At 38.0% G+C, this 18,413-nt stretch overlaps 1 protein-coding gene across 1 annotated transcript in view; it reads left to right on the forward strand.

The window, feature by feature from the left end:
- The window catches only part of tbk1 (TANK-binding kinase 1), a 217,115-nt gene that overhangs the window by 111,774 nt on the left and 86,928 nt on the right, over positions 1-18,413 (forward strand). The window contains exon 9 of the mRNA XM_028808250.2: positions 10,862-11,058. Coding sequence (XP_028664083.1) covers positions 10,862-11,058 — 197 coding nt within the window. The remainder of the gene's footprint in view (positions 1-10,861; positions 11,059-18,413) is intronic.

Consider the following 18,413-nt stretch of genomic DNA (forward strand, 5'->3'; position numbering starts at 1 on the left):
AATGTTAACATTATTATATGAGCATTACGACTTCAAACATTATAAACTGAGCACAACGGCTTCCAACATTTTAAAGAATTTTTAAATAGTAAGAAGAAGGTAAATGACCATGAATAACATCTTATAAGTAACAAAATCTCGAGGATAACCGAAAATGTCTTAAGAATCCAAGTAAGATGTTATTCATGGTCATTTACCTGCCCTTGTTTTTGTCTAGAGCTGAGAAAGCAAGGGTACCACAGAATAAGAGAAATGACGAAGTTGCTGAAGACATGAAGCACACAACTAGTCTTATTTTAAAATGGCTGAACCTAACAACAGTGTTTTGCCTTTTGCTTTTTTCCTTCTTAAAATTCTTAAAATAGACAGAGATACACTGTTTTATAATATATATGTAATTTGAACTTGCTGGTTATTATTCAATACATTTTTGGCTTTAAAAATGACATCTGTTGTAAGCCTCTTGTAAATTGCAAGAATAAAATATATTTCAAGTTTATAAAAAAACATTTCAATTTAGAAAACAATTGGCAAATTAATTTATTCCATGATTGTAAAAAATAACTGACTTGACAAATAACAAACTTATCGTTTAACTTCTTCCACAGAGGCCAGTGATCCTGCTTTCATTTTTGTAGTATAGGGCATCCACTCTGAGAGAACTATGTACTAAAACCCTAGTAGAAGATACAACAAAGGCTTTCTTCATTACAGGCTAAACCAAGTCAACTAGTTGGCCTTGAACATTAGGCGCTTCCGATTATATTACAGAAAATATGTTTAGAAACCCATTAGGAAACTTTGCATTTGTTGTTTGTATAGTGCCTCAATTATTGACCTTTTGGATAACATTAATGGCTTGATAACTTAATTAACCATAAACAGAGAGCTATGTCTGAAATCTCTTGAATCCATTAAATGTTACTGTTAGACAAAGGAAACTAGAGACAACATTCACTAAAGAACAATTGGGGGTTCCACTAAGCCCACATGAAATCAAGATTTAGCTCAGTAAACCTTATTTTGAATAAGCCATGGTTTCCAATCAAAGCTCAGTCGGTTCCGCAAATACAAAGTGTTTCTCATTAACTCAAGATGGGCTTGGGCAATCCACAACTATGCACTCACTCATGAGATTTAAGCTGCCCCAACAACAGATTGTCAATAATATCTATCCTAGTTCAGAAAGAACAGAGGAAAGTGCAGTACCTTAAGATTGAAGACCTATGAATTTAAGCATGAAACTTATGGAGTGCAGGATGTATTATGGGACAGCTTGGGCAGTTAATCTATACTAATAAAAGGCAAAGCACTCACTCACTCACTCACTCACTCACTCACTCACTCACTCACTCACTCACTCACTCACTCACTCTCTCACTCTCTCACTCTCTCACTCTCTCTCTCTCTCTCTCTCTCTCTCTCTCCAACTTCCCGTGTAGGTGGAAGGCTGAAATTTGGCAGGCTCATTCCTTACAGCTTACTTACAAAAGTTAGGCAGGTTTCATTCCAAAATTCAAAGCGTAATGGTCATAACTGGAACCTCTTTTTTGTCCATATACAGTAATGGACGGCAGCTCGCTGGCCGTGGGAGGCGGGGTTGCGGGGGTTGCGTATCACGTCATCACGCCTCACACGTAATCACGTGAACTGACTGTGAAGGAGAAAGGATGGCCTTATATGGCGTTCGTTTATAAAACAGCGGACAGGCTGTGTAAAGGCAGCTTCACAAAGAAACAGATCCTTAACAAATTGTTATTGGTATATTTTCCTTCAGTTTAAAAAGGTTTTCTTTTCTTCTTAATAAAAATTTAAAAGCAGAACTTCGCCGCTGCAAAGCGCGCCTGACTTTATTGAAAAGAAACTAAACTTGCAGCGCCGCCGCTATTCAATGACACTTGCCTAACGCCTGACTTTATTGAAAAGAAACCAAACTTGCAGCGCTGCCGCTATTCTATGACACTTGCCTAACGCCTGACTTTATTGAAAAGAAACAAATCTTGCAGCGCCGCTCTTCACTGACGCGGCGCTATTCAATGACACTTGCCTAACGCCTGACTTTATTGAAAAGAAACTAAACTTGCAGTGCTGCCGCTATTCTATGACACTTGCCTAACGCCTGACTTTATTGAAAAGAAACTAAATTTGCAGTGCCGCTATTCAATGACACTTGCCTAACGCCTGACTTTATTGAAAAGAAACTAAACTTGCAGCGCCACTGTTCACTGACGTGCCACTATTCAATGACACTTGCCTAACGCCTGACTTGATTGAAAAGAAACTAAACTTGCAGTGCCGCTATTCAATTACACTTGCCTTACGCTTGATGAGCCAAGAATTAGGGCGAAACACGTGTCGCGTACTCTTTGCATTATTTGACAGTAAACTATTTTCAACCATTCTATGATCTGCTTCTCACAACTGAAGGCACCGTGGCGGATGTTAGCTGACTTGCTGGCCAACCATAAGCGTTACCTGGTAGGTAACCACCTATAAAATCAGATTGTGATTCAGACTACGAATGCCGTGAATGTAATTACCCTGATCTACATACTAGACAAAACCTCAATGAAGAAGAAACAGTGTGTAAGTATACATATTAACACATGTGCAATTAAACGTGTGCATTTGCGGGGTGATTTCTCAGGCTTAAAAGCACACCTTTTATTAAAAAGGTAAATGCAAACTGTTTTCATTCTGAAGGGCACAAACCACGTTGGATTTCAGCCATTAAACGCGCAAAAATGTCGTTACACCAGATAAATAAGCGCAACATATTATCAGTTGTATTGTATGCTTACAATACATATAGAAATGTGTTAATCGTTAGCTAATAGTATGGGATGGTGTTTTTCGACTCGCGCCTTGATTTAAACGATTCCATGTCTTGGTGGGTTTGCGTAGCTTATTGTCAATATCTTTACACCTGTTTTTAAGACTTATTGACTGAAACGGGCTTTAACGAAAAAAGTTAGGGCTTTGCTACAGGATACACCCTCCACAAGTTAAGGAAGTAAAAATAAAGGTATATATTTCTGTTTTATTTAAACCTTTTAAGTTCGTATGCATAGCCCCATTTGGCTGTTTTAGTTTTTTTTTTTCTTTCTTCAGTAATATTTAATCTCCTTAAAGAAAAACTACATATGCATTTTACTTTTTTGGTATCTCTTCAGTAATATTTTAGTGTAAAAGGATAACCAGTATTTAAACCTTTTATGTTACTTTATAAAGTTATTTTACATAATGTTGAAAAATTCATAAGAAAGCTACATATTTTGGCAGCTGCTGCTTTAATTTTCAATGAAATGAAAAAAGCTCTCCAAGAGAAAACCTCAATGAAGAAGAAACAGTTTGCACTATCTAAAAAGGAGAAACTCTCATTTATAAAGGTTTGCTGCTGATGACTTAACTGAAAATAAATGAATAGTTCCTATGTGTATAATACATATTTATCTATTTTACTTATGCCTTTATTCCAGCAACTTGCAACATCTGAGGTACAATTTGTTACATTACTTTTGTTTTTTGCAGCACAGACAGGTGAAGTGACTTCCTCATGGTCACACAGTGGTGTCAGTACCAGGATTTGAACTGACAAGCTCCAGGTTTGCTGAAATATTACTGAAGAAAGAAAAAAAACGAAAACGGACAAATGGGTCAATGCATACAACTGTCCATCCATCCATTATCCAACCCGCTATATCCTAAATACAGGAGCCAATCCCTGCCAACACAGGGCACAAGGCAGGAAACAAACCCCGGGCAAGGTGCCAGCCCACCGCAGGGCACACACACCCACACACCACGGACAATTTAGAATCGCCAATGCACCTAACCTGCATGTCTTTGGACTGTGGGACGAAACCGGAGTACCCGGAGGAAACCCAGACAGACACGGGGAGAACATTCAGACTCCACGCAGGGAAGCGAACCCGGGTCTCCTAACTGGCACCTTTCACTGCGCCACCATACCGCCCGCATACAAACTTAAAAGGTTTAAATAAAACAGAAATATATACCTTTATTTTTACTTCCTTAACTTGTGGAGGGTGTATCCTGTAGCAAAGCCCTAACTTTTTTCATGAAAGCCCCTTTCAGTCAATAAGCCTTAGAAACAGGTGTAAAGCTAAACTTGCAGCACCGCTATTCAATTACACTTGCCTAACGCCTCTCCTAAGGGGAGATACTGTGGGATCTGGGCATCAGTCAAAACACCAATCACAGGCCCGATTAGAAAGCAGGAAGCTGTGATTTGTCGTCTCCCTCCCATGTAACAATCACAGCCCGTGTTACAACGCACTATGTATGTATGTATGTATATATGTATATATATGTATATGTAGATATGTGTATATGTAGATATGTATATATATGTATATGTATATATATGTTTACATAACCTCTTAAACACACTACTTCTCCGCTGCGAAGTGCGGGAATTTTGCTAGTCAAGAAATAATAGTTGATCTATACTAACACACAGCAAAGAAATGTGCCTGCTATAAATAAAGCGAGAGGACCATACCAGACTGATGTTGAAATACATTATGGTTCTGAATTTGTGCATTTCTTAATTAAATATTATTATTTATTATTTATATTATTTATTCATTTTTTTAAGTTTTGAGTTGCCCAATTTGATTGTAAATGTACTGGTTTTTGAACATCATGGTTCAAAAAAAAAAAAAGTATTCAATAGAAAGGTGAGACGTATTTGGCAGCAATTGAAAATTAGACACAAGAAAATAACTTATTTCAGAATTACTAGAAAAGTACATTTACTATATCCAAACATATATTGCACATTTAGCTACCAAAAGAAAGCTGCAGCTTCTTCCACTGGTGTGATGCTCCAATTTCATTCCTGCTGAAGGAGTCCGCCCTCATTAGAATGTCATAATTCCACATTATGCCTGGTCAGTGTCATTGAAAAGGAGTAACTTGTGCATTGATGCTATGAATAATTTGTATTTTACCTATTCAGTCTCCAACGATCTTGGTGCTGCTGAACTCACACACAAGTCTATTGCATCTGTGACGTTTGGAAAGCCTAAATAACATTATCTAGTGTTACTGATACAGTATGTCTTTGGATAAATGCATTTCACATTGATTCACTTCCCACACTTCACATTTTATGCATTGAATGTAACCATAAACATCTGTATGAAAATGATCTTTACAAGCACCTGACCAGACTTGACAGTTTTTATACTGTTTGTATTTTATTTGTATTTCACTAGCATATCCTCAATTAAAAAATATTTCATATTTTTAATATCTTGCTAGTGACAAAAAAAGCAATATGAACTATTGTAAAAATAATAAAGAGGTCCATTTAATTATTGAGGTGTGCAATTAAATCTACTTAATATATGTTACTCTTTATTTATTTACAATGTCCATACAAATACTGCCATGACTTGCTCAAACTGACTTTCTTTCATAGTACTCGAGGACAGGACCATACTATGGTTGATCCTAGAAGCTCTTGAGGTGTGGCTTTTTTTCTTGTACATTACTATAAACAACTTTTCACTGCTTTAGTGTTAGAGGTTTACTGACTTATAATTGGTACAATTATAACGGATGATTCTGACATTACCAAACACCCCCTTTTAGCCTCTCTGAGACAGATGTGTAAAATATAAGTCTGGCGACAACCATGAGTGAATTTTCCTTAAAACTGGGGAGGGGGACAATTAGATGGCTCACTAAGTGTCACATTTCTAAACCAGTCCAATGTCCAAGAAGGTGACGCTCATGTAAGGCTAAAAGAATTTCAGCTATGATCTTGAAAATATGAACTGCAAAATATTAATTCAAAGAAATGATTTATTACTCCCCATCAAAAGGACTGCCGTTAAGATAGTTAATAAAGAAGAGTAACAGAAGATGCAGATTTCAGTGCTGACAACACCTGAATCAACAAAACTGCCTTAAAATACCAGTAAAGGCACAGACAAGGCTACACAGCATTCACCTTCCAACTGCGCATCCAAACGAATAACTAAAGCAAGTTAAAACATCTTGTCTAAATAGAAATGCAAACATGTCATGCCAAAATATAGTCACACCATTTTATCACATAGTATATCCATAGACCACAATGCTTACCTAATCTCTATTTCCTGTTATTATGCCATATAGTGATTCATTAGTCAAAATGACAGAAAGATATCGCAGCAGATTGAAGCACTAGCACGTGCAGCCAAGTAGTTCCACTGGCTACAGTGGGGGTCTATAAGTGTGTGTGTGTTTGTGTGTCTGTTTCCAGCAATGGAGAATAAATGGCATAATAATTTAAATGTGATATATTATTATTTCTTGTTGATTTTTAATAAACAGTGTAGCTTTTAATGTTTTACCACTTTGCAGCGAAAAGCAGACTAAAGTAAACAACAGCGTAACTAAGAATGCAGTAATATTAAATATGTTACAAAATCCTGACCAAAAATGTGGTGACTAATGAAAATGTTCATTTCAATGGACAGTTTAGATTATAGTGCTTTACCATTTCATAATGAACATGTAAGTTTAATTTAAATGAGAATTCAGCAAATTCAGATATGTTAAAAAAAAACAAAAAAAAACTCTGGAACCATTTCTTGAAGGTTTTGTTTCTCATCAAGTTAGTGTTAAATGAAATCTCAATCCACAACACTTTGCTAAGCTTCATCTTTAGCCTGGTACAGATATCACACTTAGTTGCCTCGGTTACCAAGTGGGATTTGTCCTAATCCTCTTTTGATATAATTGAAACCAACTCAGATAAGCCCGCCATCTCGATTTAGGTAAGCCTTACTTGCTAGCAGGCTTCATGGAATACCCCCAAGTCTAAACTTGGATGAAGTCTGAATGGTTCATCGAGAAAGGAGTCTCAAAGTTGTCCTAGAAGAATAATTGGTTATCTTTGGAGCATATTATTCCAAAGCTTGACCAGAAGTTTCTGTAGATTGAATTTAAAGATATTAGCTACAAGGCCTATTTGAGTGTGTAAAAATGTGTTTCATGAATGACAAGAATCACTGAGTGAAGAAGTATATTAGGATGTTGGTGGAGATTAAGAAAGTGTGTCACTGTAAGATGTGGATGAAAGTGATGGGTGGTGAAGAGAAGTGAATTTTATCCCCAAGTATGACCTAGAGTGATAGGTGAAAGGAAATGCGATAATGATTGACATTCAGCCTAGGTGATATTAACCATAAGCCTGGTATTGTTGGCAAGATTGCATTTGTAAGCAGTCCTCACCTTGGTATCTCCATTTTATTCAGGAAGCAGTAATTGTTACTTTTTTGAAAGAAATAATTCCATGACTTTGGTTTAGGTTCATGGAGTATTCTGAAATAGTTTTATCAAAGCACATCTTACCCATTTAATATAAAACTGACAATCAAAATTTCATCTATCCATCCATCCTCTTCCGCTTATCCGAGATCGGTTCGCAGGGGCAGCAGCTTGAGCAGAGATGTCCAGACTTCCCTCTCCCTGGCCACTTCTGCTAGCTCTTCTTAAAAAGCACTTCTTACTATCTTAAAAAACTGCAGAGCAGTGAGATCAAATATTAATTTGGTAAGAATTTATTTTTCCCGCATCAGGAGACAAAAATCAGTAAACAAGGTAGAAGTAATCCCAAAGGACACTCACAAATACTACTGAATAATAATACTACAAAAAAGTATCATGGATAATAATAAAAATATATATAAACGAATATAGACTTAGCAATATAACCGTCAAGTCTTTGGGTTTTTTGTAGTGGGCCACTGAAATCTAAGCAGAACACTCATAGGGAAACTGAGATAATGTACAGAATCCTCAGAAATATGATCCACATCTTTGGGTTTGCACCTACAACTCTAGACCTGTGGCGTATTGTCAGTTCTAACCACTGTACCACTTTCAGATAGAATAACAGAGTTAAAAATAGAGTTCAAAAAGTGTAAAGAAACTTTTGTTCAGCTTGAAATGGCTTTCCCTTAACCACCATTGAAGTGCCTTGTCACATTGTACACTAATACTAGCAAATGCATCAATAAGGAAGTGTTTTTATAATTAGAAAATGTGAACCCAACCACTAAATCTTCTAAATGCTCTAGGAAGCCTGAATACACAACAAATCCAATTAAAACAAACGGTGAATACCGAAAGTATATAAGAAGCTATTATATTGTGATGGTGGTGCAATAGTTAGTGGTGCTTCTGGAGAATGGGGCTGAATTATGGTCCGGTCACTGTGTTTAAGCAGGGTTTTGTTTTTTTTTTTTTTTTTGTGTTCTTTTTTCCACTCTCACATCTTAAAAACATTCATAGATTAAGTGCACATGCTAAATTGGACATTACAAGAGTAAGTGTTGACCTAAGTAGCCAGTGTTGTGAAGGGGTTCTTCTTCACCAAGGAGAGAATTCTGCAATTATCCAGAACAGTTTTCTTCTGTGGTTTTCCAAACCTTCTGGTATTGCTGAGTTCACTAGTGTGTTCCTTCTTTTTAAGGTTGTACCAGAAAATTGATTTGTCCACTCCTCGTGTTTCTGCTATCTCTCTAAAAGGTTTGTTTTGTTTTCTCAGCCTAATGAGGGACTGTTTTTACTTGCATGGGCAGCTCTTTCGACCTCATTTTGAGAGTTAACAATGACAGCTTCCAAATGCAAATTCCACACTTGAAATGAATTCCAGACCTTTTACCTGCTTAATAGTTAATGAAGTAATGAGAGAAGCTGTTCCCACCTGGCATTGGAACTGCTTGTCAGTCAAATGGCTATGCAGAAAAATGGCTTTCATTCCTAAACCGTTCTTGATATATTTTTGGTATACCCCTTAAATATAAAGCTGAAAGTCTGCACTTCAATCACGTAACATTTGCTTTATTTCAAATCCATTGTGGTGACGTACAGAGCCAAAATTTTGAAAATTGTGTCACAGTCCAAATACTTACGGAGTTGACTGTGTATAATGCATATAGCATATGTAATGCAACGTTGAGGCTATTTTTAGTATATCTTGAGTACATAGTACATATTTGTTCACTATTTGTTTCACCTATGCTTACAGAGCAATGCTTACATATTTCCTCTCCTCTTACATTAAGTTCTAGATAAGTAACCTTTTTTCCTTTATAGCTAAACTCAAGTAGCAGGAAAAATGAGGTAGTTTATTAGTGGCTTGCATGAGTGTGTACTTCTCCTAGTGTGTAACTAACTTTCATTGGAAATCTGTTGTGCTTTCAGGAGCAAGCTGTCAAATGAGTAAAAGATTAAAATTTATAAAAATATGCAAATTAAAATGACCTCTCTCAAGGTAAATTTGAAACAGCAAATTAATCCATAATTAATATTGCACAGAATGCTTCACTGTAACAAAGGCAAGTTTATAAATTCGCCAGTGTTTAAATTTGCTAATGCTTTTCAATTAGAGATTATGAAGTTTCAAAAACTTGTAATGCACACTCAGTTTGTGATACCTTATCAAAAACTGAACTTTCATTTTACAAGTGTACCATAGTTCAACAAAATCAGTTAACTGGTGGCTGAATGTTTCTTGCAATTAGACAGACATGGCAACTACAGTAGGTCCTTTTTCGTCATTTGCAAGCACACCTAAAAACAGAGAAATTACGTCAAAGAACCATTTAGCATCAAATACCTATTCTGTTTTAGTAATTACATGAAATTACTGTTGTTGATACTTGTAAGTCATAGTTCAGACTTGTTTGTTGATGTTGAGGAAAGGACTGGTTATATCTGGAGCATGTGTAATAGGCCCCACAATGATCACTGTTTAGGTTAAACCCCAACCTAGAATTTAAAATTGAGGTATGATGGACTTTTTAGGATATATACCACCACAAAACTTATATTTGGCCCTGGTGGCAGTACTATATTCTTCTGATATAACTGCTTACTTCGGTGCTGTTCATACTTTGAATGCAGTTCAAATTGTAATACTTACGTTTTTTGTAAGTATGTGAACTTCTTTGTTTTTGGTTGCCATTAGGCATTGCTTGCACAAGATTTGAAAGAATACTAAATTGTTATCACTCTTAAATTCAGATATAGTGTTTTAATGTGAACAAAAGAGATCCTGTACCAGTAATAAGGTTCAGAGGTAGCTACAAGGATCTGTGGCCAAATGTTTGCTGATGCCTGTCATGGTAGCAACCCAGTGACTTGCTGGTGAATAGCAACATTAAGAGAAGCTGTCAAGTTAGTGAAAAAGATCTCCTGCAATTTGTGTACCAGCAATTTGTAAACAGATTATCTCACACATGTGCAGTATTACTATTAAATCTGCTCCTTGTTGCTTTTCATGTATAGTATTTTTTTTTGAGAATAACAAGTAAAATTCAATATTATCCATCCATCCATCCATTTTCCAACCCGCTGAATCCGAACACAGGGTCACGGGGGTCTGCTGGAGCCAATCCCAGCCAAGGCAGGAACCAATCCCGGGCAGGGCACCAACCCACCGCAGAAATTCATTATTATTAAATATTAAATATTATTAATAATAGTAAATATGCACATTCTGACTTTTTTTAATTAAGTTAAGTTTTTGTATTTGTCTTATCAAATTGATGTTAGTGTTTTGTTCTTTTTAAAAACAAAGAGGTATTGTTGAAAGAAACCATTTTTTATTATTTTAACTACTGGCATCACAATTATTTAAAAATTAACATGAAGCATAGGAATGTTTTTATTACTAGAAGGTATTTGAATAAAATAAGTCTAACAATATTACTACATTCAAGAATTCTTATGGCATGCCCAGAATCTTCACTGGATCAGTTCCTCTTTATTTATTTAATGTGTGAAACACTCTATTTTTTTATCTGGAATAAGTGAATAATGTTTAATTTTTTAGGGCTACAGTATTTCAAGACATGTTGTTCCGAAGGACAAATATTGCTCCTCAGAATCAGGAGCTGATTTATGATGGCCGTCGCCTGGTGCTTGATCCTAACAGGCAAGCTCAGAGTTTTCCAAAAACCTCAGAGGAAAATCCAATCTTCGTGGTAAGCCATGAACTGGTCAGCATCATTGGGCTCCCATATGAGGAATGTGAGTGTGACTTGAATATTCCTTTGCCTTTATTAATTGCCTATTTTAACTGATCCTTTGGAATTATAAAAAAAAAAGTTGATTTCAATTTAAATCTGTATTTTAATCAAAGGCAAGTTTGTGCACTTTCTTAATCTCTATGTTTAAAGTCCTGTTTAATGTCGTGTACAATGAAATTTTTATTTGGCTATAACACTACATGACATTAAGAGTGAATTTTTTTTTTTTGGTTTCGTATATCCATTTGCGGCTTTGACTAGAGCTGTCAATGTTGTAACATTTATAGTACATTCTCTGCCTATATTATCGTCGCTAAATAATACGTTGCAAACAGCTTCTTCCGCAAGCCTTCATTATCAGTAAAAATGTAAAGCATACAAAACGGCATGCCTACCATGAAGAACCCTGCAAATAGATTGCTAATTTAAATTTTGTGAGGAAAAATATAATCAGATGTATATCTTTTCTGCTAAAGGCATATATAAAGTTTATAGGGAAATGTAATCGGTTTATAGCCTATCCATATATAATCAGGATCCAAGTGCCTACTGTGATAGAAACCAGGGTGTCAGTGAGCCCCAAACCGCAAAACACGATCACAAAGAGAGTCCCGGGTTCAAATAAAGGATGGTTTATTCACCAATTCCTCCACAAAGTAACACAAGCACAAAAACAGGTTCTCTCTTTTTCTCTCTCTCTCTCCACAAAGTACCTCTCTTCTTCTCACCATTTCATTGCCCTCCTCTAGTAGAGTGTTGCTTCATGTCCTCCCAGCTCCGACTTGCTTGGATAACAGAGTGCGGTCTCTTTTATTATGGTCCCGGGAGTACTTCTGGGTCACACGGAAGTCCCATAAATTGGGGAGGCCATCTCCCTACAGAGCACCCTTGTGGCACCCATGGTCCTCAGCAGGGCTGTATTGCCGGACTGTATCTCCCAACATTCCCCACTGGTTCTCGATAGGGCACCTTCATAGAGGGCTGCTGCCATCTAGCATCTGGGTGGAATAGAAAGTCCCCAGCGACTTCTTCCACTTCCGGTGGGCTGTTCGTCCCTCTGTTCTGGCCACCTCTGCTGGGTTCTGGTTCCTCTCTCTTGCCTGGTTGGGATGACTGTCTGCCTTCTAGGAACCTCCTGTCCGGGTAAGGAACCATTCCCTCTTCTAGCTGCAGTGCCAGTCCAGCCCATGTGGTATCTACACTGCTAAAAGAGGGGATTAATCATGTGGTTTCAAATCACTGACAAAGAAATGTTTATTGGAGATGTAAGTAATCAATCATTGATTGCCAATGCTGTTTCCTTTCAGCACATCCCTTGTGATTACAGAATACAAGTCTTTAGGCTGCCCCAAAATGGTGTAAGGGTCATTTGACAAACAAACAGACAACATAATGGCCATCTGACAATGCCAAGGTTAGTGTTACAGGTATGTGACAGTATGCACATCAAATAGATTCTCAAAAACTGCCCACATGGCATACTTGTCATCTACATATCTCTCTATTATATAAAATAGTCCTGGGCCGAGATGAGACTAATCTTGCGATGCGACGTGACTTTTTGAAGAGACTTTTCAGAATCAAGTCCTGCGAGATGGTGACTTTTGCCATGAAATTCTTTCACATCACACCCTACTTACAACCATTTTCAAACAAGAACAAGGTCATCGCACCTCTCAGTTGTGTGAATGCTTTTATCAGACACACTTCCTTTGCTCTCAGTCATGTGAATGCTTTTGTCAGACACACTTCCTGTGCTCTCAGCTGTTATACAATTTTACTTTTCCACAGGTTCATTCTTTAAAGAAGCTTTTCTTGACAGTATTTTTATACATACAAAATCTAATCGAAACATTTGTTGAAGTCCTTATCAGGAGAATAATTTAATATGTTCTAGATGACACATCAACGACTAAGCGAAGAAGAAAGAGCAGCGCATCAAAAAAAGACCCAAAAGCATTGTAGAGAATAGAATTAAAAAAAAAACAATAAAAATCTATGTGCAAATTCTAAAAATAAGGAAAGTAATAATCAGCCCAAACCAAGTGGAACTGAAAACCTTACAGGTCCAATCGGGTTCAGAAATAAAAGACAGTAAAAGACAAAGTAGAACATCATAAAGAGGTTCAAAAACATTGGCGCAATACACATGCAAAGCAGGTTAGAGGTTATGAAAGCAGTGGAATTCGAATGGCTCAAAAAAAACGTTGGTACAATACAGTTACAGATTCTGAAAGTATCAAAAAAAAAAAAGATAGTAAAGATTGCATTAGCGCTAACAAACAGAAATTATTATTCAGTGAAATAAAGGAACAGCAAAAGACATTGAATATATGGACATAGACATGTAGATATTGTAAGGCTTTAAAGTTTAAATCGGGACTTATAGATCGTCTAATTTGTGTTGCCATCAGGGAAAAGTAGTGTTTCTTCCTAATGAAGAGGCATATCCGTGAGAATTAAAAGATTTGCTTGGTGAAAGTGAAATCCACAAACACTACAGGCAAAATATCCAAATCTACAATAATCTGTTAGCATTTGCATCATTCAATGCTCAAAACGTAGATTTGCACAATACTGTGAACTCACTACCAGATAAGATGAGAACTGGCCGCACTGGTGAAAAATGACAGGACCTACAGAGAATGCAGTTTGTTGTGTTTTTGTGAAACGTGGCTATGCAACATGGCTAACAACTACCATCCCAGATGCTAACATGGAGCTACCCGGGTTTAGCACAGTTAGAGACGCAAATACCTGCGGGAAGCGGAAAGGAGGAGGACTCGCTCTCTATGTGAATACAACATGGTGCAACTCTGGACATGTAAAAGTCAAAATCTCCACTTGCTGCAGGGACATCGAACTGTCGGCCGTAAGTTTGCATCCCTATTACTTGCCCAAAGAGTTTGGACATGTCATTGTTGTTATTGTTTACATCCCTCCTCGGGATGACATGGAGATAGCAGGTAACATCATCCATTCCGCTATTGCTAAATTACAAACACAGCACCCTGAGACGATTGTGCTAATCGCTGGAGATTTTAACCATGTGACGCTGGACAAAACATTACCTTCCTTCTCCCAGTATGTGGATTGTAACACCCGGGGAAATAGGACGTTTGTATGCAAACGTTAAAGACGCATACAATGCCACCCCGCTGCCTGCGCTTGGGAAAGCAGATCATAACCTGCTTCTGCTTCAGCCTCACTACAAACCGAGAGTGAGGGAGTTACCTACAACGACACGCTCATTCAGGAAGTGGTCCCCTGAGGGAGAGAAGGCTCTGAGAGACTGCTTTGGAACTACGGACTGGGATATCCTACAGGGATCATATAGTGAGAGCACTGAGGAGGTTTTTGATTGCACTACTGACTACATCAACTTCTGTATGGACATTGTAGTTCCAGTAAGAACAGTACGCTGCTATGCTAACAACAAGCCATGGATTACAAGTGACATCAAAGGGCCCTTTGAACCAGAAAAAAAGGGCTTTTAAAGGCGGTGATCAGCATGAGCTGAAGTTCGTGCAGAAATAACTCCCGAGTCCAGCTCAGGGCGGCGAAGGAGCAGTACAGGAGAAAGCTGGAGCAGAAGTTGCAAAATAACAGCATGAAGGAAGTGTGGAATGGGATGAAAGATAATCACTGGCTGCAGCTCGAAGCGGGGTGCCACCATTGAGAGAGACGTGGAGGGAGCAAACCAGATGAACAACTTCTTTAACAGGTTTGACCACCCTAACCCACTCTCACCTCGGAGTACTGCACCCTCCACCCATCCTTCTGCTGATACCAGCATAAGCGAGAGTTTTCCCCCACCCACAATTACAGCAGTCCAGGTAAGCAGAGAGCTGAGGAGACTTCGTGCCAGCAAAACAGTGGGTCCAGATGGAGTATCGCCATGACTGCTGAAGGCCTGTGTGCTGGAGCTGGGGAGTTCTCTACAGCGCATCTTCAGCCTGAGCCTGGAACAGGGGAAAGTCCCGAGGCTTTGGAAAACATCTTGCATCACCCCAGTCCCAAAGGTATCACGTCCTAGTGAGCTGAATGACTTCCGGCCTGTCACTCTGACATCACATGTGATGAAGACCATGGAGCGGCTGCTGCTTCACCACCTGAGGCAACAGGTCCGCCACACCCTCCACCCTCTGCAGTTCGCATACCAGGAGAAGGTGGGAGCGGAGGATGCCATCATCTATATGTTACACCGATCCCACTCCCACTTGGACATAGGCAGTGGTGCTGTAAGAATATTGTTTCTGGACTTCTCTAGTGCCTTCAACACCATCCAACCTCTGCTCCTTAGGGACAAGTTGACAGAGATGGGAGTAGATTCATACCTGGTGGCATAGATCGTGGACTATCTTACAGACAGACCTCAGTATGTGCGTCTCGGGAACTGTAGGTCTGACATTATGGTCAGCAACACAGGAGTACCACAGGGGACTGTACTTTCTCCGGTCCTGCCACATGCAAAAGTTCGCTGACGACACTGCTATCGCGGGCTGCATCAGGAGTGGGCAGGAGGAGGAGTATGGGAACCTAATCAAGGACTTTGTTAACACCAGCAAAACCAAGGAGCTGGTGGTGGATTTTAGGAGACCCAGGCCCCTCTTGGACCCCGTGATTATCAGACTGTGTGCAGAGGGTGCAGACCTATAAATATCTGGGAGTGCAGCTGGATGATAAACTGGACTGGACTGCCAATACTGATGCTCTGTGCAAGAGAGGACAGAGACGACTATACATTCTTAGAAGGCTGGCGTCCTTCAACATCTGCAATAAGATGCTGCAGATGTTCTATCAGACGGTTGTGGTGAGTGCCCCCTTCTACGCAGTGGTGTGGTGGGGAGGCAGCATATAGAAGAAGGACGCTTCACACCTGGACAAACTGGTGAGGAAGGCAGGCTCTATTGTAGGCATGGAGCAGGACAGTTTAACATCTGTGGCAGAGCGACGGGCACTCAGCAGGCTCCTGTCAAGCATGGAGAATCCACTGCATCCACTAAACACTATCATCTCCAGACAGAGAAGCAGCTTCAGCGACAGACTGCTGTCAATGTCCTGCTCCACTGACAGACTGAGGAGATTGTTCTTCCCCCACATTATGCGACTCTTCAATTCCACCCGGTTAAACGTTAACTGTATACAAAGTTATTGTCTGTTTTACCTGCATTTTTATCACTCTTTAATATTGTTTTTTTATCAGTATGCTGCTGCTGTAGTATGTCAATTTCCCCTTGGGATTAACAAAGTATCTATCTATCTATCTATCTATCTATCTATCTATCTATCTATCTATCTATCTATCTATCTATCTATCTATCTATCTATCTATCTATCTATCTATCTATCTATCTATCTATCTATCTATCTATCTATCTATCTATCTATCTATCTATCTATCTATCTATCTATCTATCTATCTATCTATCTATCTATCTATCTATCTATCTATCTATCTATCTATCTATCTATCTATCTATCTATCTATCTATCTATCTATCTATCTATCTATCTATCTATCTATCTATCTATCTATCTATCTATCTATCTATCTATCTATCTATCTATCTATCTATCTATCTATCTATCTATCTATCTATCTATCTATCTATCTATCTATCTATCTATCTATCTATCTATCTATCTATCTATCTATCTATCTATCTATCTATCTATCTATCTATCTATCTATCTATCTATCTATCTATCTATCTATCTATCTATCTATCTATCTATCTATCTATCTGACCATATGCTGTAAGAATCTGTGGTCCTGCAACAATTAAAGCTATGACAAGTTTAATTTCGAAGAAACTACAATTCGGTCACATGTATATTTATGCTCACGGAAAAGCAATGCAACATAGAATTGAAACAATTAAACGATCGGGCATATTATAAATTATCACACTTTACATGAAATTTATCTGCAAAACACGGACAAAGAAGTTTTCTTGGATTTCTATTTGAATCTGAAAGATTACGGTCGCATTTATAATAAACCAACATGTGACGAATTGTCAGCGATAATAGTTTCAAAAGACAGAGATATCAAAGACAGAGTTGATATTTGTGTATATCCAAAACAAAGCACGATTCGTCGTTTCTGTCAAATAAATCGCCTCATTCCGATTCTTTACTCTTTCCTTTCCTTTTCCCTAATTGCGAAACAGGATGGTCGTACAATATGAAACACACGAATTCAGAAAAATGAATAAATCCCACACAATATTTTAAGTCAGTATTAGCGATAGGTTCCAATGTATTTAACCCACTTCTGTCATGTCAACGTCTATTGCAACATTACATTATTAATGTGTATCTAAAAGTCGAAGCTAATCCTCTCTCCTTTATTAAATCAAATCAAGCAAAGCTAGGAACAAAACATATGCAAGGTCTCATTGATCACGTTCAAAATTCAAATATCAATAGTTCCGTCAAATTCAAAGTACGTGTAGCTGCTGAAATATATAAGGTGTCATCAGGCACGGGTAACACGCGTGTCAAAAGAATTCTCAGAGTCCAAGAGTTCGTTTTAAAGGTATTTAGTGAAAGGTAAAAGCAAATAGTCCACACAAGAATAAAAGAAAAAATAGTTACACACGTAGAATAAAAGGCAAAAAAAAAGGAAAAATGTATCTTCTTTAAACTTAGCTTTTCTTGAAAGACTTTAGTTATTTCTATACTTAAAGGTTCTTAATTTCTTCTTCTGTACACCTTGGCGTACGGTGCGGTACTTAAGTAAACAAGTTTTGTTATTTTGTTATTTCTCACATTCAAAGAGCCCGTAGGCCATCGAGCACTGTTACGTGCGATCATGTTACTTCTTCTCTACTTAAAGGTTAATTTCTTTTTCTCTACTTAAAGGTTCATAGCTCTTTCTTCTGTACGCTTTACGTACGGCACAACACATAAATTAAGTGCTGTTAAGTACATATTTGCTTCACACACTCAAAAGGCTCGTAAGCCGGTTGGCATATAGGCAAGTATCCAGGCACGGTGACGTGCGATCACGGTTAAAAACCGTATGCCTCTACACCTTATACAAGGCAAGGCTATCACTAGCCAAGGCAAGCCTATTACTGGCTCTTACAGTACGTAAAGCAGTAATATTACCATAATCATATTAAGGTAGTCCCAAGAGCATTGCAACAGTTACAGTCATATGAAAAAGTTTGGGAACCCCTCTTAGCCTACATAATAATTTACTTTCAACAAAAAATATAACAGTGGTATGTCTTTCATATCCTAGAAACATCTGAGTACTGGGGTGTTTTCTGAACAAAGATTTTTAGTGAAGCAGTATTTAGTTGTATGAAATTAAATCAAATGAGAAAAACTGGCTGTGCAAAA

Source organism: Erpetoichthys calabaricus, chromosome 1 (assembly GCF_900747795.2).
Source record: "Erpetoichthys calabaricus chromosome 1, fErpCal1.3, whole genome shotgun sequence".
NCBI lineage: Eukaryota > Metazoa > Chordata > Cladistia > Polypteriformes > Polypteridae > Erpetoichthys > Erpetoichthys calabaricus.